Source organism: Camellia sinensis, chromosome 1 (assembly GCF_055761805.1).
Source record: "Camellia sinensis isolate YWXY chromosome 1, ASM5576180v1, whole genome shotgun sequence".
Classification (NCBI taxonomy): Eukaryota; Viridiplantae; Streptophyta; class Magnoliopsida; order Ericales; family Theaceae; genus Camellia; species Camellia sinensis.
The window spans coordinates 27,368,603-27,393,750 of NC_138961.1; the positions used below are offsets into that span (position 1 = coordinate 27,368,603).

Below are 25,148 nucleotides of genomic sequence, written 5' to 3' on the forward strand. Positions count from 1 at the left end.
AACAAGTGCTATAATGACTATGTTTCCTTGGTGGAGGCCCGACCTGCATGCTCTTTGCTTTCCAAACTAAACCTTGGGGAATTGAGCTGGATAGCATCCTGAGTTTAGTGTTGCATGATATACTGTCCTCTGTCTCTATTCTCTTCTTGCTTCATTTTTTTCTTTTTTCTTTTTCTTTTTTTTTTTATAAAATGTTTTGATCATATTTTCTTTTCCTTTGTCATGTTTTTGTTAGGTAAGGAAGAGAGACTCAAACTTTTAGTCTGTTTATTAAGGTAATGCAACCTACGTAGCTGCGGTATCATTTTTCACTCATTATTAGATTGTTTTTAGTGTTTTTCTTTTTTGCATTGGCACTTGGCAACTTAGTCCAAGTGTTTGTTAACTAGATTATTATTTAACAAATCCATTCATATGTGCATGTGGTGCAATTGATGAATGTATTGTACAACCTAGATGGTGTAGGATATTTTCAATTCCCACATTAAGTATGTATGTCAACTGATGAATGTACTATAACTTTTAAGATTTTTGTTTGTTTTTTCCCTAATCAAAGATACTAGAAGTTTATTCTTCTTGTCTTTCTTCACAAGGAATTCTGATTGAAGCCTGATGGATTAGTTACATGTGGTATAATCTATTTCTAACCATTTGCAATTTATCTCTATGCCTCAGTTACATGGATGTAGTTAGTTATTTTTAACCATGTGAGGAACTATGCTTTTAATCTTTGGAAGAACAAGGGATTGAGGGAGGTACTGTCTACTACCACCAGTTTTATATTTTTCTTATTTGATTGTGTGGAAAGTAGTACTAATGTTGTTAAGGATGGACCCTGGTTTTTTGGGGGGCACTTTCTTGTACTAAAAAAGTGGCACAATATGATGAAATTATCTAAGGAGAGGCTTGATAGAATTTTGATTTGGATTAAGTTGTTTAACATTCGTTTAGAATATTGGGATGATGATGGGCTTAGTAGGATTTCTAGTGCTAGAATTTCATTTGCTAAAATATGTGTGGAAATAGGATTGGATTCTCTTCCTACTGATTTTCTAATCAAATGTGAAGATTAGAGTGTTGAGATTGGGGTTGAATACCTGTGGACTCCATCCAAGTGCTCAAAATGTAAAGTCTTTGGGCATATGGAAGATAAATACATCAAAACTCGAGTGGAGAATTTGTCCAAAGAAAGTATTTCACTAAAGGTGTAAACTTTTGGTGACTAAAAAAAGTTAGTCATTTTATGTTCAATTTTTGCCGACGGCAAAAAAAATTAGTAGCGAAATTATGCTTTTGACTACAAAAGATTAGTCATTATTAATTAATATTTGTTGACAAATAATAATTTAGTCGCTAAAGGGTGAGAAATTTTATTACCGCGTGCCCCTCTTCTCTGTTTCACACAAACACTTTCTTCTCTGTTCTCTCTTACACACATAGAACAATCACCACCAAACCTCACCTCAAGCCGCTGTGCTCGATTATCCGCTTTTACAAAGTAGAAGTCATATAGCGCAATGTCCTCAACTTGCTATCTCAAAAACTCTTTCTTCCATGTAGCCAGAATGCCTCTTGGCAACACCACTAGTGGTCTAGCATGGGGATACTTGGCCAGAAAACTCTGCATAAAACTAATTGTCATGAAAGCTTTACCAGAGCTTGGAGCGTGGGCCATGATGTAGCCACCTGGATTCTCTGTAACCAAGTTACTCAGTAGAAAATTGAAGCCCTCAACTTGATGGGGTTTCATCTGCTTTTTGTGCCTGGGATGAGTAGCAATTTCAGTGACATCAAAATCCTGTCCACATAATTTAACCCCATCATGAAATATTTCAGTTGCTTCCTTGTCCTTATAGTCCAGCCTCCATAAAAGTATGTACATGTAGACCTTGTGCCCTAAATCAAAAAGAAAATGAAGCAAATTAGTCAAAGAAAATCCAATAGGGAGAAAATCAGTAGCTTCATACCTACAAAAAAAAAGTTACGAAGAAAATTAAGAAACTAGTAAATTAGCAACATTGTAAAGCTACTAAACATATAAAGAAAATTGGTAGCTCCATACCTACTTTACTTATTCTGTCCTATGCACTACAAGTTTCTCTTTCAGTTGTATGATTTATTTTCTTGGAGCTGTTTGCTTAATCAAGAGTTCTTGTTTGCATGGTAGGATTTACAGCTACGCTAGGGCTTATGTTGTATTTGTTGTCACTGTATAGGTCCAAACTTACTCAGAATGGGTAATAGATGGAGAGTATGATTGGCCTCCTAAATGCTGCCTATGTCATCCTGCGATTGAAGAGGGGACCAATCCTCAAACTATTTGATTTGGTTGCTTGCGTATGTGATCCTGCACATTGTTAAACCTCATGCATGCAATTTTTATCTTGAATGAGAGCTGGATGAATTATACCAAATTACTTACATTTTTTTGGGTTCATATTAGATATTATACATACAAGTTGCTTGGATTCACATATTAAGGTTTTTCCTCCACACACTACTCCAGCTGGATATACTTGTCCTGCCTGTCCCAACCCGGCATGACTTTTTATTTTTATTTTTATGGAAGCTGACCAAAGTTTTATTTATTTCCATTCATTTCTTTTGTTTTTTAATGAACTTATCATGGTTGCATTCCTTTATTACTCTCTTGTCATGTACCTTCAAACAGTTAGGTTCATTACTACTTTTTGTTGAAATTTCCTAAGACAAGTATGCATGTATCGTATTTGTGTTTTGTTTTTATTGTATCAGAAGCTTCAGATAAGAAGGGATTCATGCTAGTAGTGAACCAGTGATACTTGTTGATTTACATGTAAGAAAGTATAATCACTGTGAATCTTGAAAAATTGACAATCATATCTGAAAGTAATCACGAGGGAGTATACAATTGTAGATTAACTATGCTCCAGAATCTAAAAAGCCTTGTCTGAGGCAACCCAAGGTATCAGCCCCAAGCCTCATTTTGAGGCTGAATTTAAACCACTCACTGCAATAAATAGTAGCAGATAATCAGATCAATTGTGATGGCTCCATTGCTGTCAATTATTTTTTCATTTACTACGAAGTTTTGAGTTTTTTTGATATATATGACTCAAAATACTTCTTTTTTATGTCTATTTTTTCCCTTTTATTGCTTTAGATTCATACAATTGATGAAAATCAATTTTCATCGTAGATTTCCTTCTTAAATTTATCATATAGCTTTAATTGAGTTGTGAATATTTTTTTAAGCTTTTTACAAAATTTCAGAAAAGTAAAAGATGAGGAATGCCAATTTTCTGTTGACCAAAGTTGATCTGTTGAATAGAAGATGATGCCTTTATTTATGTTTTGGGCAAAAACTTTAAAGCCAGCTCCACCACCCCCTAGTTTTATATAACAGTCTATATTAGAGAATGTGTACAACACTCAGCAAATGGTTGTTACACTTATTTGACATATTTCACTCTGATTAATATCTCAAATATGTAGTAGATATCTGAATGAGACAGTTTTGTGTGTCTTTGATGGTTATGCCTCTTACTTAATGGCTCATATGCTTATTTCTTGAGCTCAACAGGTGCAAGAGAAGAAAGTGAAGAAAATTTCTGACATGAACATTGACCCTTTTAAGGCTGTTGGAAATGGCGGTGTTACCAGTTCAAGTGGCTCTTCTACCCCTACACCATATCTTGCAAATGGAGAAAACGCAGATAAATCTTACCATTCTTTGAGCAATGACTTCTCATTCCCACCAAGGGGCATTTCGTCGCTATATTTACCTGCGGTAGTTGTACTCATCTTTTTTTGGTTATTTTCCTGCAATAATAATAGTTTTCAAAATAAATAACGTAGTATCAGTGTCTTAGATTATGCCGTCATTTCAATATTTTTTTTTTGGGGTGAATAAGACATAAATAAAATTAGAAAATATACAAATTTACAAGGGGTATGCCCCAGGCCCTACCATAACTATACAAAGCCACACATCAAGGAACTACTCCTCACTTAAAGCCCTCAAAAAAAAACAAACGTGCCTACAGCCATACATAGTTCATATATATCTAAGATGTTCAACAGCAACCATATCCTAATAGAATAGGGGTCCTGTACATCTTTAGACCAAAAATGGGAAGCATCATATGGGATATAAAGAAATCGCCCCCCCTGAAAACAAGAGCTATAGTGATTAGGCATGGAGAGCTCCACAGTAGTCACCGTAGCTTCATCTAGTAAGACTATACCAAGATGGCAGCAGTTTAACCATAATGTAAATACATTCAGCACACACAAGCTGCTAGCTAATTCCCAAAATATAATAATTCTCCTACACAACCGGTAGGAGTAGGCCACAAACCTCAAAATATGATAGTCTATACCAGTCAACAAAGGTTTATATAAAACATAATTACAACTGTAGAATAAACTAAAACTAAAAGCATGACTAGGCGCAAGCTGCTGCCACCACCAAGCTTTAGTTCCTTTGGATAGGCACAGATTGCAGCCACCTCCAATCCACCAGACCAGGACTTCAGTTATCCAAAAGGTCTCCATATAACTAGCAAAACACAGCTGCAGGATTACATGGAAGAAGTACCCATCTCCTGGATGCATATGTAATATGGAATCAATCAACATAACCTGCCAGTAATGAAGAATGAAATAATTATTAGCAAAAATGGGGTAGTATAGATTACATAATAGCATTAGGCTACAACACACAATATATGGTCTCACAACACTCAACCCACACTTTAGAATCTCAGTACTCTCTGTGATAGCTTCCTTAACCTGCAAATAAAGATGTACTTGATAAATAGAGATTAGTGAACCACTCATATATTGGCTGACTGCACTCAATCCACAGTATATACACTCAAATCTTTGGAGATATTTCATTTTAAGTATGTTTCTTACAACACTCAACCCTCAAAATCTGCTATAGAGCTCCTCAAGCTGCTGCACAAGTTAGCAAACAATTAGAATAACACACATTTTTGCTGACCTTCACTCAACTCTCATTTAGAAAATTCACATCACTCGACAGTCTCCATAACTGATCATATGGGCTTTAAAACAGTCACAGGTTGGTTCTAATGAGCAAGAAACCAGCCATCACCTGTGGATCTAGGCAGATTGTTAATAGACAAAAGTCTCCCTCTTATCATATGAATAATAGATTTAATGACCAGGTACTAGATTTAAAGAGTTCATGCTGTGATTGATAAGTTTGCAGAGCGAGGGTTACGATCTCTTGCAGTAGCTTACCAGGTACTATACTATTGTCATTATTTGCTGGCCATTCTCTCTACTACTCTACTCAACACAGATGTCTTTTTGAATTAGCTATTACTCAGTAGGTAATGGGCTATTTTTAACATTTTCAACAGGAAGTTCCTGATGGATGGAAGGAGAGTTCAGGAAGTGCATGGCAATTCATAGGCCTCATGCCTCTCTTTGGCCCACCTCGACATGACAGTGCAGAGACAATTACAAGGGCTTTGAATGTGGGGGTAAATGTTAAAATGATCACTGGTGTGTATATTCTTTTTCTTTTTCATTCTTTTTGATAAATATTTCTTTCTGTTTTGCTGTTGAATAGTCCCGGTCAGTGCTTTTAATCGGATCTGTTTAATCATTACAAAAAAAAAAAATTATGAGATGAAAAGATAGATATTACTCCTACCAGATATTTGTGGCTGCAGAGTTCAAGTTATTGTTAGTGTGGGCGCTTATTATTTTAGTTCATGGCATTATGCCATTAAAAAAGTCTTGTTGCATCTTTTTCTTTTTTTTTTCCAGAATTCTGTTTCTTAAAAATTTCATCTCTTTCTCACTATCTCCAATTATGGGAAATTGGCCTTTTTCATTTATTTTGTTTTTCCCCATTGGCATTGCCCTTTTCAATCTCCACTAGGTGATCAACTGGCAATAGCAAAGGAAACAGGACGGCGATTGGGAATGGGAACCAATATGTATCCTTCATCTGCCTTGTTAGGACAGCACAAGGATGAGTCAATTGCAGCTTTGCCAGTTGACGAGCTGATTGAAAAAGCTGATGGTTTTGCTGGTGTTTTCCCTGGTAATGTTTATTTAATTTTTTTTATCTTTCATTCCTCCTGTAAGTCAAAGATATTTTTTCTACTTTTTGGTTAACTATATCTAAACCTAGACCCTAGGCATAGCTTCCAAGTGAGAAAGGTTTGATACCTTAACTCCTTTAAGGAGGAAGCTAGACCACTTGGCCTAAAGACCAATCTGTTGGTAGTTTTTTTTTTTATGTAATACGTTTCAATTGTTGCATACACAACAGAATACTGAATTACCAGCACTGAATGTTCACCGAGATCTTCTTCTGTGATTCTTGTTTGATTGGCCATGTTTTATTTGTTGGTATAGAGCACAAATATGAGATTGTAAAACGTCTGCAAGCTAGAAAACATATATGCGGAATGACCGGTGATGGAGTTAATGATGCTCCTGCCCTTAAAAAGGCTGACATTGGCATAGCTGTTGCTGATGCAACTGATGCTGCTCGCAGTGCTTCTGACATAGTCCTGACTGAACCTGGACTTAGTGTTATCATCAGCGCCGTACTAACTAGTCGAGCTATCTTCCAGAGGATGAAAAATTACACGGTAAGTAGAGCTGGCTCTAGGCCTAGACAAGGAGGCAGCCATTTGAGAGTCCTGTACATTTTCAAATGGTGAAATGGTAGAGCTTTTATTATCTAGGAGATGTGTGTCTTATTTGTTAACTTTATTTTCTTTTGAAAAAAAAGGAAAAGAAGGGAAATGTTATTCCTACTCCATTTCTTTATAAACGCACTCTAAAATTTGTCTTTTAGTGTGCATTGAGCCATAGGTATCAAACATATCTTTGTTAGCCAACTGTTGCTCGGACTATTCAAGTTACTAATTTTATTTATATCTTGGGTGTTATTGGTACAGATATATGTTGTTTCTATTACAATCCGTATTGTGGTAAGTATTTTAATTTGGGATGACCATTGAAAAACCTCTTTTAAATTTTAATTTTCACTTTAATATTATTATTATGAAGTATTTGATGGATCCTCTTGTTCATGGCTTGTAGTTTTCCTTTTACTTACTTCCCTTTTATCTTTGCTTTGACAGCTTGGTTTTATGTTACTCACCCTCATATGGAAGTTCGATTTCCCACCCTTATGGTGCTGATCATTGCCATTCTTAATGATGGTTTGTATTTTGTTACACTAAATACACATTCCCTTTTCCAGTTACCACATGCATGCATATTTCTTCTCATTTTCTTCATTATCTTGAAATACTGCTTTTGTGTGTGGTTCTCAATACTTAACTCCCTTTATGGCATGCCAGGTACCATTATGACAATATCAAAAGATAGGGTGAAACCGTCTCCTCAGCCAGACAGCTGGAAGCTGTTAGAGATTTTTGCTACTGGAATCATTCTTGGCAGTTACTTGGCCATGATGACTGTCATTTTCTTTTGGGCGGCATACGATACAGACATTTTTCCTGTAAGATAAACTTATAACTAGATTAGATATCAAATGAATTTCACATTTTTTCTTCCTTCTAATTCATAATAAGTAAGCCCATTTCTAGTTCCTTTGTTTTTTGTCATCATCATACAATTGGTTTTGTGATCTGCCATTGTGGGATCATCTGCATTGGTTTGCCCTGAGGTGTTTTCTCCACAATTCACTATTAAGTTTGTTGTTTCTTTATGTTAGAAGCCCATATCATGTTTACCTAGGCAGATTATGTTGATTGATATAATCCTTTCCTGGTTGGAGAAAAATCTCCGTAGGAATTTATCTAGTTTACTTGATTTAAGGTGATTTTACCTTTTTGGTTGATTGATAAAGAAGTTGGTTGAACTCTTTAATTTGCCTATGTGGTTAGAAGGTAGTACTTGGTCTTTTGCATGCTTCTATATCCCAACTCTGGAGGTCATGTCGTTAAATTCTTCCAAACCATTATGAAGGAAATTTGTACGACAATGTTTACTGCTATCATGCTTTGCGGACTTATTAATCTGGCCTGACAAAGTTACCTTATTTTATTGAACCAATGTGATTTTTTTGGGTAGCTGTAACCCTTGGTTTTCGTCCTTCTATTCTGTCCGAGTCTCTTAATTTTTTAATTTTTTTTTGTGAATCATTGACATGTTTGATTATCTCAGTTTGTATTTTATCATGATTAGCTGACATGTTGTGTTTTGTGAGGTTTAGATACGAGAGAAGAAATTCAGCTCGGCATATATGCACTTTAAAGAGTTTTTGATTTCCTTCCTTCTGTAGATACATGCTTTGTAAGTTATAATTGTATTTTTGTCTCATATGTTCTGGCAAACTTATTGTGAGTCCTTGGGTGATACTGCAGGTATATTGAATTTTATGATGCAATGTCCATGCCAATGCCTATAGCTCTCTCTGGCCACCTACTTTTCGGACAACCTGTAATGGTTAAACCATCAAAAGCTGAAAAGAACCTTGTTCAAACTAATGCTTCTGGTGGTGGTTCAGTCGTGGGATCCTATGGTGCAGTTGATAGAAAACTGTATGTGGGAAATTTACACTTCAGCATTACAGTATTTCAGCTTAAACAGGTAATATGACTTCCACTACTGAATGTTTTCCATTTTAGCTTGTTTAAATATTACCATTGCTGTTAAAGGAGGAAGAAGGTGTAAGATTTGCTGGAAAATGCCATGTGTGGTGGATGGGAAATTAAATAAATAAACCTCAAAAATGAAAGAAAAAAATGAGCTCTTAGAAGCATCACTAATGGTGAGTGCTTATTAACAGATGATGTAAAAATATAGTAATATGCTGTATTTCCGCGGTAAAACAGAGTATCTTCAAAGACCAGGGGAATACCATCTATGTTCTCGAAGACAACAATAGTCAAGCAAGCTGCTTTATAAAGATAACACAGGTTGAGTTGTGATGGTTGTACTAGATGATGTGTGATGTCTCAGAGGGAGCTGTAGATGGGTCAGTGTTCCAGACATTCTGGTGGCCTGTAATGGACAGCAGATGCATCATTTGTCGAAACCTTGTCAGTAATGTTAGGAAAATATTTGGAAGTGGCCATTTATTGAGAAAGGGAGGTAGAGTTTGCTTAAGAATCCAGAGATGTAGGTGGAGGTGGTTGGCTTGTGGTGGGGGAAATGCTCAAGGAGTTCAGTGGGGAGGTTAGAAGCTGAAGGATGGGCTGCCAAAAATCTTTTTGGGAGGGTGAAGAAAGGGCAGCAAAGGACAGAATATGAGTGAAGGTGGATGAGGGATCTTGTAGGTGTACAATGTCTTTCATATGGAATGGTCAAGTGGGTAGGTTTGGCAGAATGGGTTTGCCGTTGCTGAAGAAGGTAGAGCTTTAAAAATGGGTAAATAATGTATGGAGGGTACCATAAGGAGCTAGGGCAACGATGCTCAGTGCTGCATGCCTTTTTTTTGAGTTACCATCACTGTTAGCTAAGAAGCATGAGCATGAACATGGACATGGGCCATATTATAATATTTAATGAGTTTTTTGGTTTGGGTTGACACTGCCCCTACCAGCCCCTTTGTCGGTCCATTTCTGCCCACCACCAAGGTGAGAGGTCTTTTGTCCTCTATGATGCTTGCTTGGTACTATTTGGCCTCCAATTTCCCTAGCCATAGAAGGCAAGTTTCCATGCCTCGGTTTCATGCAGACTTGACACATAGAATGATTGAACAAAACTATTCTCGAAGGTAAATTGAGCTTGTCATGCTGAGGGTGATAGGAGTACTTGCCAAGTGCTGGTAATAAATCAATGGCGTTGGTGGCTGGGGAGAGAACTGCCATCTGTCTATGATGTGCATGAGATACTGCAGGATTGGTAGGAAACCGTTGTCGGAGTTGTAGTATGCTTGTGGGGAACTGTCTGGGTAGTATGATACCAGTATGGTACTGCCCTTATAATACATGCTCTTTGCTTGGTACTTTATAAACCCTATTTACTTGGTACTTATTCTGGATCTTATTATATACTTGTTTGGCCATGTGAGATGCAGGTTCTTGGAGGTTCATACATTTCACAAATAGCTCCTCTAGGTTTCCAGATTTCAAGAAATCCAATGGAAATTCCATCTTTGAGTTAGTTACTACACCAACAAAAATTAATGGTGTACATTATCTTTAGGTGAGTCATTCCACTGGTTGTTTATTGCCATGTAAGCCTTTTTTTTTAATTATTATTTTTATAATAATATGTCACATGAATAATATTTTAAGTGAAGAAAATATCTTAATACTACCACTACTAGAAAAAGGAGCTTTAGACACGGAATTTTTTGTGACAGTTTAAAAATCGTCGTAAAAACCAAGTATAACTTTTTGCGACACCTTGATTTTCGTCGCAAAAGCTACACATTTGAGATGGATAAAATAATTCATCGCTAATAGTATTTGTTGGGACAGAAAATGACTGTTGCTATAAATGAGCAAAAAGGCGTTATCATTAGCAACATAAACAAATTATCCGTCGCAAAAGGATCCATCAGTTGTAACAAATACTAAACCGTGGCCAAAATTGCCTTAAACTTAACTGAAAAATTGCATTTCGGGAGGGGAAAACTTGGTAGAAACTTTTTTGGACATGCAACATATGATTACGGCTATAATTATATAATTTTGAAAAGATAATATACATTCGAGTTTTATATAATTTTCTTTTATAATTTGAAATGATGATGTTATCCAATCAATACTAATGGTTAATTTTATTTTTACAGATGGTTTTTGGCGTGAAAAAGTGGATATTCTTTATTTTTGTACAGAGGACATTGTTTTTTTTATAATCCGTTATTATGTTGTCCTTTGTTTTTTTTTTTTTGGATTACTATTGTTCATACAGATAACTATTGGCATGGTACAAATTGCTTTTGGCATAGAATATATTACTTTTGGCATGGTATAGATTATCATTTGACATGGTATTGTGGATTTTTTTTTTTTTTTTGTGTACGGTAGATATGATTTTTGTATGATCCTCTGTTTTGTATAAAATTATTATTTTAGGTTGGATTATGCTTGATTCGTATGGAATTTCTATTATATTTCGAATTTGATGCTAAAAGTTAAATTTTCTTGGATTGTTATTATTTTCTTTATATACAAGGTACAAGTTGCACAAAATAAATACAGGTTGTGGCGAAATAAATATATATATGTGTATAAAGATAAAAATAAAAATAAAAAAAGTAAAGAAAGTTTTTGATGAATAAACATTTAGTAGCTAAAAAGAAGTGAAGTTGGTGACTAACCAATTCGTAGCCAAAAAGAAATAAAGGCTTTTTCACGATTAAATATTTGGTAGCCAAAAGAAAGAAAATATTTTTAGTGTCTAAATAATTTGTAGTAAAAAAAAGAAAAAGACGAAAAATAAATTTCTTTTTGTGACTAAATATTTAGTAGCCCAAAAAATTTGAAGTTTTTGCCTACTAAAAATTTAGTCGTAAAAAAATTGTCGATATTTTTTATGACTAAAAATTTAGTCACCAAAAAAGTTACAATTTTGTTGCCTACACAAAAGCTTGGTTGCTAGCTAAAGGAGTCAATTAGATGTTTGGCTACAAAATTAATTTGTCGCTGATAATGGAAAAAAGAATTGGCGACTATATATTTTAATCACTAAATAAAACATAGTAGTGATAAAATTTATCTACGACTAACAATTTAGTCGATTAAAGTTCAAATTAAATTTATAAAAAAAATTATGGCGACTAAATTATTAGTCGACGAATGGTATTCTTTGGCTACTAAAATAATTTTAGTCACCAATATTTTTCCCGACAATTAGTCAATGACCAATTGGGTGATAATTTAATTGGGAATTACATTCGTCAACTAAAAATGATTTTTAACAATTAAAAAATTAATTTTCAAATGTGCAATTTCTTATAGTGTGTAACTACTTTGAAGATAATTCATAGTGTCAAGAAAATTCTAAATGATAATTTTTATATTTTTTTGTAAAGTATATATTATTTAAAATTTATTATCATAACTTTGCGGTGTTGGCGTAAGAGGCGGTACCCTTTGTCCAATCCATTTGAATCCAATTATAATTGAGTTTGTAAGATAAAAGTCATTTAAATTATGACAAATTTCTCACATAAAATTACATAATTATTTAATGCTAATTGAATTTGTAAATATTTATACACAAGCATCAACGTACGTCATTAGAACCTCACAATTGCTACAATCATCACTAATGTTGCTGCAACCATCATCAGCATCACTGTCACTGTTAGCACCACCACCACCACCACCACCACCACCATTATGAAGCCACCATTGTTATTTTTATTTATTTATGTATTTTGATTCATAAGAAAAAGAGATAACAGACAAAACAGAGAAATAGGCAAAGCTGCCTTACATAGTAGAAGGAGAAGAAGAAGCCCCAATGACGTCTGCAACAAGCAGATTTGCAATCTCAGTTGGGGGGATCATTAAGAAACACAAAAGGGACTTGGTGATTTACACCCATATTTGCCAAACCATCCGCACTCTTGATTCCCACTCTACGTATATGAGCTATTGTGCAGTTGCATCTTTGTATTAGAAACTTAGCATCTTCAAGCAGAGCCCTATACTGAAAGTGCTGAGATGGTGAATCCTTGATGAGTTTAACAACTTGTTTTGAGTCTGTCTCAATGCATGTGTCCTTCATTCCCTTCTCAAGCATTATTGTGAGGCCTCGATAAACTGCCCAGAGCTCAACCTCCATGCTAGTTGCTTCCTCCAATTTTCCATGATATCCATGAAGCCAAGCTCCTCTTTCATCCCTGAAAAGGCCTCCATATCCAGCTGGCCCCGGATGGCCTTTTGAACAACCGTCAACGTTGAGTTTAATTTCCCCTGCAAAAAGCAAAACCCAATTAGTTATGTGATTTAGAGGTTGGTCTGTAAAGTGATCAGTTTGGAATGCCTCATATGTCTCTGTGGCTCGGTGTTGAATGGATCTAATAATTTCGTAGACATTTTCATCCTCTTGTCTGAAGACCACATTGTTTCTATATTTCTAGATTGCCCAAATAGTGTATAAGAACACAATGCTCCAAGGCATGTGGTAGGTCTTCCTTTCCTGATTCTTCAAATTTAGTTGTAGCCATTAAGCCACCATTGTTATTACCACTACCTTTATAATCCTTGTCATCGTTATCGTAAAACATACCGTCATTTCAAGTAATGAAATTTCATTATCTTTAAATAGTGAAATTTAACCTTATTATTTAGGTGAAATTATTGAAAAAGTGAAATTTCTACTAAAGAAATAAAAATTACAAAATTAAAGGTAAAGATGAACTAGTGAGTAAATGGAAAACTTATGAGTTAAAGAGAGATGTCATCAATGGATTCGTTGGAAAACAAGTGATTGTCACTATCATTTAAATTAGCTAATGATAATTTAATTTTCTTAATTAATTTGTTGTCTAATTAATCCTATAATGTGTGTAATTACCAAAATTTTACTTTAATTTGAAATTCCCTTTCAAAATTTAAGACCCTCCAAGTTTTGCCCCTAAGCCCTCCTACGTTTCTCATGTCTCTTTCTCTTCCTCTCTCACACACGACTACTTCTTCTCATTCTTCCTCCCTCACGGACGATTTTGTTGCTCCCATTCCACCGTTGTACCGCCCGAAATCCAAAGTCGACACTGCCGATTCACGAACTCAGAGTATTTTATTCTGACCAGGTAAGTTGATTTATGTTTCTTTCTTTAGATCATATTATTTGCCCATAATTTCTCACAAATCAACTCCCTCTCTGACCAATCTCTACCTCACACACCTTCATCGCCCTGTAATCACTACGGCACCATGCCACCGTTGGCACCGTCTCTCTGAATACAGCGGAACCCCCTCAATCGCCACAATCCCCACATTCGCACGACCCATCATTACCACCAGACAATCCTACCAGTAAGCCCGTTTTCCATTGCTTTTGTTGTCCCTCTTCATCCTCTCTTGCTTCCTGCCATCGTGCTGTAATATATTTCTCTCTCTCTCTTAGCCACCATATTTCGTTCTGGGCATATGTTAATTTCCAGATTTGGTAATTCGAATAGTATTTTGTGTTGGTACTTCATATTTATGTTTGTTTGATCAATTGCAAATATATGTTCGTTTATTCGCCTTGCTCACTTTCTTCCTTCATTCTTTAAGGTTTTTACCAAGCTCCCTCTGGACTTATCTATCCAATACAAGAAAATGCACTTTTAGCGACCACTTTGTCTCTCTCGCTTATCACTCTGTCTCTGTCTCTGTCTCTTTCTCTGTTTATCTTCTCTATCTGTCTCTCATTTATCTCTCTCTCTCACCACACATCTCGTCTACCACTTTCACCACTACTGCAAATGTCATTCCACTACCACCACTACTACCACTGTTGCCACTCCACCTCTACGACTATCATTACTACCACAATCACCACCACTCCACCGCCACCACCGCCACTACTGCCACTACTACTACCATTACCTCTCCTCCACTATCGCTACTCCATCTCCTCTACCACTACCACAACTTCTATTTACATATCACAAATTTGTCAACGGAGGACTTCATCGAAGGACTAGTGATCGGAGGAACAACAATGAGGACTAGTGCTCTACTTCATATAAATCTTGCTGTATAAAGCACTATCAGGAATCTTCATATAAATCGATGATCTTCATCGGCAAAGCTTTATAAATGTTGCTTATGCGAATTCCTCCATCGTAGTCAATGCTAATGAAGCTCTGAACAATGTTGTGAACGAAGAGTAAAGAGAGAGGAGTTGTTTGGTGCAAGAAAAGATAGGAGAGGGAATGAGAGAGTGTGTTATATATATGGGTGTGAGTGAGGGACCTTAGACTACAAAAAAAAAAATATATATTGTGGACCTCTCCCATTACTAAAAGTTAGAGAGGGATGTTAGATCAAATTTTCCTATAAAAAAATCTATGAATACAAAAAATTAAAAAATAAATGTTTTCTTTTTATATTTTTATATTTGGTGTAATTTTATTTTTTTAATGAGATTTATACTTTTAAATGTATCTAAATTTTATACTTTTAAATGTATCTAGATTTATACTTTTACCCCTACTTCTACCAAATAAAAAAAATAATAAATTTTTTTAAGTAAAATAAAAATGAAACAAATAAATTTTCAACCTTAGTAACCTAAAAAAAATTAAAATAAAAATCATTAACCACAAAAATAAAATAAAATAAAATAACAAAAAAAATTTGTTTTTGTTTTCCCGCGCATGAATTCTTCCCCCCCCCCTCTTTGTTTGTCACCATCCCAAATCCCCAATCCCTAACCTAACACTCCCTCTCACTCTCCTCTCTCTTTTATCTCTTCCGCCTCCTACGTCGTCGCCTCTGGTACCGCCACTGGCGACCACCACCGCCGCCGCCACACCTCCTCCCTCACCGCCCTCTCTCTCTTCTCCTATTCTCTTCACCGGTCGTCTACTTCGTCTTCTCCACTCTCGTCGTCGGATCCAAAACCCTAACCCTACCTTCGATCTTCTCCAATCCCTCCACAAGCCATATGTTCAAATCCAGACCCTACACTCCCCTCAACTGTCTTAGAACCTTTGTCACAAAGGACTATCGTCGGACTCGTCAGAACGGCGATCTCAAACGGGCTGATTGAGATGAGAAAGACCAGGTGGCGAGGCACATTAACGCGTCAGAAACGAAATCAGAAGATGGACAGTTCATCTTTGCCCTAAATTTTCTCTCCATTTCTGCTCAAATGTAAGTATGATATAGTCGTCCTCAATGTCGGTTTCTTGGGTTACTGGTACTAGTCTTGACTGTGCACTTTATGTGTTTGTTTAATTGACTGAATAGTGTGTTTGTTGGAATTACAAAATAAATTTGTCATGTACTGGTTTAAATGTATTATAATATATATTTAGCAAGAAATGCCTGCTTAAAATTAATTATCCAATGCATTGCATAGTCCAACACTAGTTTTTAAGGCTCTGCAAAATGTTTTGTTGATAAAATCTTTTGGCGTGTTCCATAGATTTGTGATCAAATTAGGGGAAAAAGAACATCTTTACACGTTTGTTTTGCATTTCTTAGTGGACCACCATGTGCAGCAGCATAACAATATTTGACCATAGCCGAAGATACTATAACCTCTCTATATGCAGCAGCATAATAATTTTCAGCATAGTACAATGAATTTGAAAAGCATATACTACATGCCACATTATCTGCCGACATACCTTCCTAAAAAAAACATTGTTTATTTTAATTGTTGTTAAAATTATTATAATTTTATTTGGTAAGGTGATTGTTTTGTTGGAAACAACATGCCTATGAGTTCTGCTCACATGGAACCCAACTTGCCTTTTTCTCCAGTTTTTGAGGCCTACGGGATTTCATACTAATTATGTGATACAAAGAATGCTCCAAGCTTTTGCAATGTGAATACGAAAAGAAAAAAGAAAGTCCTTTGCATGGAACTTAAAAACTATAGAAAAGTAATAAATAATAATAATCATAGAAAACACAAACAGAGAAAAAAAACTTGGGTTTTGGTTAAAGGCAAAAGAGGCTTTTGGAACATATTATCGAATTTAACTTGAATTGAAATGGATGCACATGGCTGATATTAGATAATGATATCCCTAACATTTCCACCCCAGTAATTACAAGGCCCCCTTTTCGCTCCTCCTCTCTATTCCTTTTATAATTTTCATTATCTATATAATTTTGAGTTCAAAATGGAACAGTTTGTTAATATCATTTGGTCGTAATCGTTCCCATCTGCTAGCCATTCAGATATTAATTTTAATTTCTTCATTCGTGTATGAACAATTTCTTCAAGTACTTGTAGTTGTGAATATGCATGACACATAAACCTCAAACAATTGAAAGTTATATGATTTACATTCACCCACAAATTCATCGTTTTCTGACTACTATTACTTTTAATAAAATTCCCCACAATTACTTCTGCATCTATGGACCATTAGTAACAACTTTTCCCATAGGACTGGGCCACATTTGTTGTGTACAAGGTTGGGAATTGGCATCCTGTTGAATTTCCCACAGGACTGGGCCACATTTGTTGTGTACAAAGATGGTAATCCTTTTCTTAGGGAATAGGATAGAAAAACATTCAAGAAATTTCTATCCCAACCAGTTTTTTCTTGGTTTTTTATTTTTTATTTTTAGGGAGGGGGGGGGGGAGCATGGCATGGGGTTAATTTCAAAAGTGTTGTTCTCTCTGTAACTTTGCGGGATTACCATGAAGTGATTTGTTATAGACCTATAAAGGATGATCATTTCCATATATTATTCCCTACCTTGCCGTGGTTCCATTGGTGGTAATAGTTCCACATTAGACTCTTATATTGCTGCTATTGTGAGTTGAGAAAAGTTCACATCTATGTTTGAGATTTACAGGCGTGGTGTGAGCACTTTGAGGTTGATGAATGAGTTATAGCTATAAAAGGCAAATTTATTAGTTGACTATGGCTGCATTTTTTTATTTTGTTTTTACGAACCAGTAACTAAGTTTAGTGATAACATCTTTTATGGTACGAACTAGTAACTAAGTTTTGTCATAACATCTTTTATGGTATTGATTTTTTGATTTAAAAAAAAAAAGGAGTTTGACTATAACTTTTGTTTTTTCTCTATAAAGGAGTGCCTGTGCATGACTACATTGCCGGGGCAGCCTCCTTATGGTCAGCTGGTGCCATAGCACCATTATGTATTGTGAAGAAGTCACACTAATGTGATTGTTCCAATGTTAAAAGTCTGACGTATGAATTTGAGTATTTTGTTCGGACAAAAAAAAGCAGTCTTTTGCTAAAGTCTTTGAATTTTGAATACTTTGTTTGTTTGAAAACTCTAACTACTAACGTTTATGTTGCTGAAAGAAAGGTCACAATATTACTATATATGTTGGTTGGCACATGCTATTGTGTTGGTTATATGATACTTTTTGTAGTTTCTTCTTCCTTTTTATTTTTTTTCTAGCTCAATCTTTGATAATATGTAATGGGCATTCTGGTTGAGACCACACAGCCCCCCCCCCTCACACACACACACACACACACACACACACCAAAAGAAAGATACACATTTTGTTGCCTTCTTTTCTTCTATTAGTAAACCTTGATCTAATGTGTTCTGATTTTGTTATTTGCAGATGCTGGAAGGGCTTCTTAAATTGCCAGAGAACAGGGAGTGCGCTGACTGCAAATGCAAGTATGTTATCTGGAAATTGTCAATGTTGATGACATTGATTGAAATTGTGAAAAAATAATGACATGGATAGAGTCACAGAACCAGATTCGAAAGCAATGGATCTTTGTGCATTATACCATAAAGTAGCTACATGTTATTAGTTATTAATAATTTTTATTTATTTAAGTTGCTGGTAGTGACTCATTTTTCATGCAGAGGTCCTCGATGGGCTAGTGTGAATCTGGGCATCTTTATATGCATGCAATGTTCTGGAATCCACAGAAGTCTTGGAGTGCACATATCAAAGGTGATATTTTGTTCATTGGTTATTGTAAATCAACAATAGAAATTGAAATATACATGATGTATTTATTTATTTTATAAATGTTTCAAAACATATTTAAAGTGCATAAGTTGTATTTCGAATAATGCATAACATTGATACTACGAAGAGATTCTTCGCATGGTCTGTTTACATGTTTTCAGATCCAGACCTGACTTAGAAATTGGATTAGGAGAGAAATTAATTATTGTCTTCATGCAGCATGTTCGTACAATTAATGATGATGGCCGCTCTATAAGCAGAGACCTTGACGGGTTTCCAGTGACCTGCAGGTAATTGAGGCTTTTAGTGATCCTATCTTCAAATTAACTGACAAACTGATTCAAACTTCTCTGTGAATTACCTGTTGTACAGTGGCAGTTATGAGGACAATATGGTAGTACTGAAGCAGGAGTCTCAATTTGCAAAGGCAAATGATTGTAGTTTCAGTCGAGTAATATATCTTTAATTACCAAACTAAATCTAAATATTGTTATTGCCAATGTGATTCAAAAACTTAAAAGTGCTATATTTTTTACTTTGAATTTGTTTTATTTGCAGTTTAGTCTGCAAATAGAACAACGAATTCCCGTTCTATCCAGGTGGCTGATCTTCAACCGATTCAAATTTACTGCATCACAGGGAGTTAAACTTGGGCCAGCATTTCTCTTGACAAGGTGAGCATAATAAGAAGAATCATGCAGGAAGTAAGGAAGCATAAAAAACACTCTTTAGAATTCTTTTGATTAAACTTTATAACCGAGGTATACTAGCTACTAGCTACTAGCTAGGGACTTGGAAGTTAAGAAGTAAAAGAAAAGAAAGGATTATGCCATGAGAAACACAACTAAAGTGGAAGATATTGTTATTCTCAAAATAGGATTCAATATCAAACTAAACAATTTTCTTTTGCAATAGATAAATTTGCTAAAAAGAGAAAGCACAAGTTAACTGCTGGGGTATGCTTTTGAAGGGTGATTCCTGACCCTTTTTCGAACTTCACTGAGCCCGTTATGAAACATAGTGCTTTACTTGCATTTCCAATATGTTTCCTGTAATTAGTAAATGATCTGAAAAGTGTTTTTTTTTTTTGGTGCAAAATTTACATCTTTTCCTTTGACAGCTTGACAGGTGGCTTAATGATGAAGCAAACAAAATCTCCACCTTTTCCTTCTATTTACTTTATTGTTTTGGGTGATCTAAGAAGCACAAATACATCTAAAAAAGTGCTGTGCCTGTGTTGAATACATGTTGGACACGTGTCCAAACATGTTATATTATTATTATTATTTAAATTTTTTTAGATACAGATAGTTGGACACGCTTTCGACACTTGGGGAACACGCTCATCCATCACTATGAAACACCTTACAAGTTTGATGAAAGTAACTTGGGATTTAATGATAAAGAAAAACAACAGAGATTTATACATATTAATCCTTACTCCTTTAGATTTTAAGAAGTGATGTTAAATCTCTGAATGAAATATTCATATATAACATATGATAAATATATAAAACTATATATTTTTTGGGCTTGCCCGTGTCATGTCGTGTCGTGTCGTGTCGTGTCGTGTGTCTATGCTTCTTAGTGGCTAATAATGAGGCTTTTCTTCACGGAACAAGGAGAAAGGACAATTTCCTGTGCAGCATCCTTGGTGGGTGCATGCTTTACTTTGTTTCTAGTTGAAATTTATGCTGAAAATCTTCTTACATGGATTAGATTTCTGACAAGAATTTTCGATGTCTTCGTTTGGGCATTACTGCACCTCCTTCAGTGAGAAAGCGACATTCTTTATTTGTTAAAGTCCTCTATGAACTAAAAAAAATCAATGTTAAATAGTTTCTTGTAGAATGTATGCTAAATTTTGTTTCTTCTTGTTTGTGATGTGTAATTTTAAATTTTGAATGAGGCAAGTTGAAGTGAATGTATGTGGATGCATGTGGCTGTTATTACCAAAAATATAATTACAAAATAGTTAGGAACACTCTTATAAAATTTCACGTCACTCAACTCTTAACTTTTGTTTAATTGGTTGTTGAGTTTTTGAATATGGGTTAAATTTATCTAGCGAATATTGCTCCAATAGTGTACTAACATGCCATCTCAACTTAATGTTTCTTGGATGATTTCTTACCAAGAATGTCAACCCCTTGGAACATATATTTAAATTTCTCTTCAGGTGAGTTGTGTTCCTTTTATACGATGACTTTGAGAAGCCTTTGAATCTTTGAACCTAATCCTGACATGTGCAAGGTATATGAGTTTAATTGACAAAAATAGAATGATTGTTGCTATATGATAATTCAGCACATCAACTGGTATTTATTTTCTATATATTTTTTTGTAGCTGTTGAAGCCAGCTCATCTATGGCTATATATTGTATATTGTATAAGATTCAAAGTGTTGTGATTGCTGTCAATATGTAGTTGAAAAATAGTTTAATGTAGTTTTATTTCTGTTGGGAGCTCTTCAAATGGCTCGTGTGTGTTGCTTACCATTGTCTGATTAGTTTGTATGCTGATACATCCAATTTAGACGAGGTCCATCGAGTTTGGAACTCCCTGAAGTCGGGTTTTCCAAAGACGACTAATGTGAGTTATCATGTTATGCTTCATGCTCTTGACAGATTGAACGATATCGATGGCCCAAAGAGATGCTTTGAGGAATGGGAGTCGAGTTACTCCAGCTATGATATCAGGTTAGCAAATACCTAAAAAATGACATGATCGTAGAAGCTGAATCGGTCCTTGATGAGGCCATCAAGAGATCAGAAGGACCTTTTTTTAAGGCTTGGGATATGTTCATGATGTTTTTCTTGAAGCAACATGGATTCCGCTTTGAAGTACATGGAGGCAGCTTTGGGGCATCCAAAATCTGAAAGTGTTGATAAAGTTCTGAAGTATTTTGAGGAAGAGAAAAATGTTGATGGTGCTGAAGAGTTATGCAAGATGTTGAAGAAGGTTAATCGTCTTGATTCCAAGGCCTATGATTCTTTGCTTCGAACATATATTGCTGCTGGAAAACCAGCACCTGATATGCGGATGAGGATAAAGGCAGATGGTATTGAAGTGAACAGCGAGTTTGAGAATTTGCTTGAAACGGTTTGCCCCAAATGAGTTGGGGAGTCCTCTAGTATCCTTGACAAAGCAAACAGTTTTTAGTAGTTTCATTCAATGCGGATGCTAAAAGTTTCTGTCATGTATAACAGTTACATTGTGATACATTATTTTTTCAAAAATGCTTCGGACCCTAGAGCAGCAGCTCTAGAGCGGCACTAATGACGTGGCTCAGAGCTGGCAACCACGTTCGCTAACTCGCTTTTCTCTCTTTCTCATTCTTGATTTCAAAATTTCAAACTTATTTTCCAAATTTCTCTCTCTATATTCAAAACCTATTCTTATCTCTCTCTGTATTTGCGATCTTCCCCGACGGAGCACGGCTCTACTCCAACCCTCGCTGGACGATCGACTCTGTCCCTCAATCCCAAAGGCGACCGACTGCGTCTCTGTCTCCCTCGATTCTCTCGTTTCTCGCTGTCTTCGACTTCTCACTCCTCGACGGAGCGTAGTTCCACTCTAACCCCGCCAATGATCGACTCGCACAGCGAGGAGTTTCTGTCTTCTGTGGACTCTCTGTCAGTCTGTCTTCTCTCGACTCTCTGTTTGATCAGCGACTCCAATCTACAGGTATATAACTTACAAATTGGTTTAGGGTTAGGGCATGTATATATAACAGTATAACTTAGAGGTTTGATTTAGGATTTGTAATATAGAAATTAATTAGGGTTTGTATATATAACAGTATAACTTATATGTAATTTAGAAATCGATTTAGGGTTTGTGTGTATATATGACTTAGAGATTGATTTAGGGATTCTATTTAATTTTCTTTTGAAGCAAAAATAATAATAATAATAATAATAATATGTTGTTGTTGTTGTTGTTGTTGATATATATTGAAAAGGGTATGAGCATTCTGAAAACCTTCTTCTTCTTGTTGAGGTTGAGGTCCAGTCTAAGCATTATTAATAGTACAAATGAAAATCAGTTTCGGATCAAACTGTAGTTAGGTTATATAAGCTACTTCATTAAAGATGGAAACAAAATGTTACTTTTTTGAACTCCTGAGCCCACCTGATCCATAACATAGAAGTGCTGAAAAAGAAATTGTAATCCAGCTGATCCATAACATATGCCATTGCAAGAGACCGAGAAATGTTTATGGCATTTAATCTCTTCTCAGCAGTGAACCTGTACATGTCCAATTGGTTATCCTTGAATGCTTGAACTTCCCATGATTTCATATCCATATATGGAGGCAAAGCATAAGATTCCTCAGGCAAAGGGCAGTGTTTTATATCATGCTCTTCTCTTTCAAATTCCATCTTTGGAAGTTCAGCAACCAAAAAACCACCACAAATGGATGTTTCACCATAGGAAAAACCACGGCTCTGCACTCGGGAATAAATTCTGCCTACAATTCAAATCAACATCGTCCCTAAATTTAAATTAATGAAGAGTGATCAGGAACGACAAAGAATGGAGGTTCAACTTATATAGGCACAGAGTCAGAAAAATATCATGCTTGTTGATTTGAAATGGCAGCTTCTGCCACTCTTAACCCTGTTGGAACACTAAAATTACTGATTAATATCACAATATCAGTTGCATTAACTCTTTCCGTAGACAATCTTTGGCCTCCCATGAGAATTGAACTTAGTCCATTTCATATATTTCCTTCTCTTAGTATTGTTCCAATTCCAAGCTGCTAGTTCTACTAATTTATTTATTAGAGCTCAGTAATTGCTTAGATATTTGTAAAATATTTGTAAACAAAAGTCTACGTGTCTGTATGTATATTAGATACAGAAAGAACTTCACCATGGTGAAACCTTAGACAATTGAGTGTCCCTATGCTTTAGGTGCCTTTTCCTGGATTAGAGTTGTACACTGTTTTTTTTTTTTTTTTTGATAGAATTATATGGCCGTGCTTTTTAGACTGGGTATGCTTGTTCAAACTTCATTAGTCAGGCTGCTAGTTATCATGATGGTATAATATCAGATGTTCAATATTCTGCTATTTGAACTGAGTTATTTTGCTTTTGTTGATGTTGGTATAATATCATAAACCATTTGTTGTTCATGTTGGGATGGTATAATACCAAAGTGTAGCTCTTGTTTGCTTCCATTTAATTCATACCTTTCCTACTTTTTAAACAGTTTTGAGACTAATACACTAACTGATTGAGATTTGACTTCATATTTTTGTAGATGTCAACTTCAAATGCTAGCGGCAGTACCTCAGATCATTTGAAGAACAAAGTGTAAATGGAAAACATACCAACCGTCACCGAACAACTTCGAAGTATGGGTGAACACTTGTAATTTCAAAGCGAACAACTTCAAATTCAAAGCACGCAGATGCAAAAATTTTAGACAGACTTAAGTCGAAGTTGGTGTTGCATTTATGAGATCTTTTTCTTCCTTGTAATTATTGTTGTATTAGTTACGAATATGTAATAATTTAAATAACAGTTACAAGTTGAAATAGATGATATGTATGAAAATTTATGATATATGACAGTTATTTTGGAGGAGTATAAACATGTAATCTGTTATCTGTTTGTTTGTTTGAAGAATGTTTGAACACAGGTTGTTAAAATTATGTTTGTTTGTTTGTTTGAGGAATGCTTGAACACGGGTTGTTATATGTTTGTTTGTTTGAGGAATGCTTCAACACAGGTTGTTACATGTTTAATGAATGCTTGTTTGTTTGAAAAATATTTTGACACAGGTTGTTATACGTGTGTTTGTTTGAAGAATGATTGCATAGGTTTTTTGTTTGAAGAATGATTGCACAGGTTTTCTAACACAGTTTTCTGCACAGATATTTTAAACACAGAATTTGAACACTAGTTTTTCAACACAGATTTTGAAGAGATATTTTGAACATAGCTTGTTCAAGACAGATTTTTTCACACAGGTTTTTGAAGACAGATTTTTTCACACAGGTTTTTTAGCACAGTTTTGAAGACAGATTTTTTTACACAGGTTTTTAGAGACAGATTTGAAGACTGATTTTTTTAACACAATTTTGAAGACAGATTTTTTCACACAGGTTTTTGAAGACTGATTTTTTTTCACAGGTTTTTGATAACAGTTTTGAAGACAGATTTTATGACACAGGTTTTTGCAGACGGATTTGAAGACAGATTTTTTCAACACAGTTTTGAAGATAGATTTTTTCAGAGAGGTTTTTTAACACAGTTTTTTGCAACAGGTGTTTTGACACAGGTTTTGAAGACAGATTTTTTTGCACAGGTTTTTGAAGACTGGTATTTTTGCACAGGTTTTGAACACAGTTTTTATCACAGGTTTTTGCAGACAGATTTTTTCACACAGGTTTTTTAACACAATTTTCTGCAGCAGATTTTTTCACAGGTTTTTGCAGACAGATTTAAAGACAGATTTTTTGAACACAGTTTTGAGGACAGTTTTTTTAACACAGATTTTTCAACACAGCTTTTTGAAGACAGATTTTTTCACACAGATATTGAAAAAGTTTTTGGAGCACAGATTTTGTAACACATTAA

The 25,148-nt window shown here is 35.2% G+C and overlaps 1 protein-coding gene and 1 pseudogene across 2 annotated transcripts; both read left to right on the forward strand.

The window, feature by feature from the left end:
* The first annotated feature begins 2,244 nt into the window (after positions 1-2,244).
* Positions 2,245-10,951, forward strand: LOC145789019 (plasma membrane ATPase 2-like; annotated as a pseudogene). The gene is made up of 12 exons (XR_014365959.1): positions 2,245-2,337; positions 3,563-3,769; positions 5,188-5,253; positions 5,373-5,517; positions 5,900-6,064; positions 6,382-6,620; positions 6,933-6,965; positions 7,119-7,199; positions 7,341-7,501; positions 8,370-8,595; positions 10,028-10,155; positions 10,748-10,951. The product of XR_014365959.1 is annotated as a plasma membrane ATPase 2-like (transcript).
* Positions 10,952-15,224: 4,273 nt separating this feature from the next.
* LOC114292240 (protein SUPPRESSOR OF PPI1 LOCUS 2, chloroplastic-like) lies at positions 15,225-24,161 on the forward strand. Its single transcript, XM_082874966.1, has 7 exons — positions 15,225-15,776; positions 18,193-18,251; positions 18,447-18,537; positions 18,775-18,845; positions 18,928-19,006; positions 19,114-19,229; positions 23,827-24,161. The coding sequence occupies exons 2-7, from the start codon at positions 18,193-18,195 to the stop codon at positions 23,867-23,869; spliced, it is 459 nt and encodes a 152-aa protein (XP_082731092.1). The 5' UTR covers positions 15,225-15,776; the 3' UTR covers positions 23,870-24,161.
* The last annotated feature ends 987 nt before the right edge of the window (positions 24,162-25,148 follow it).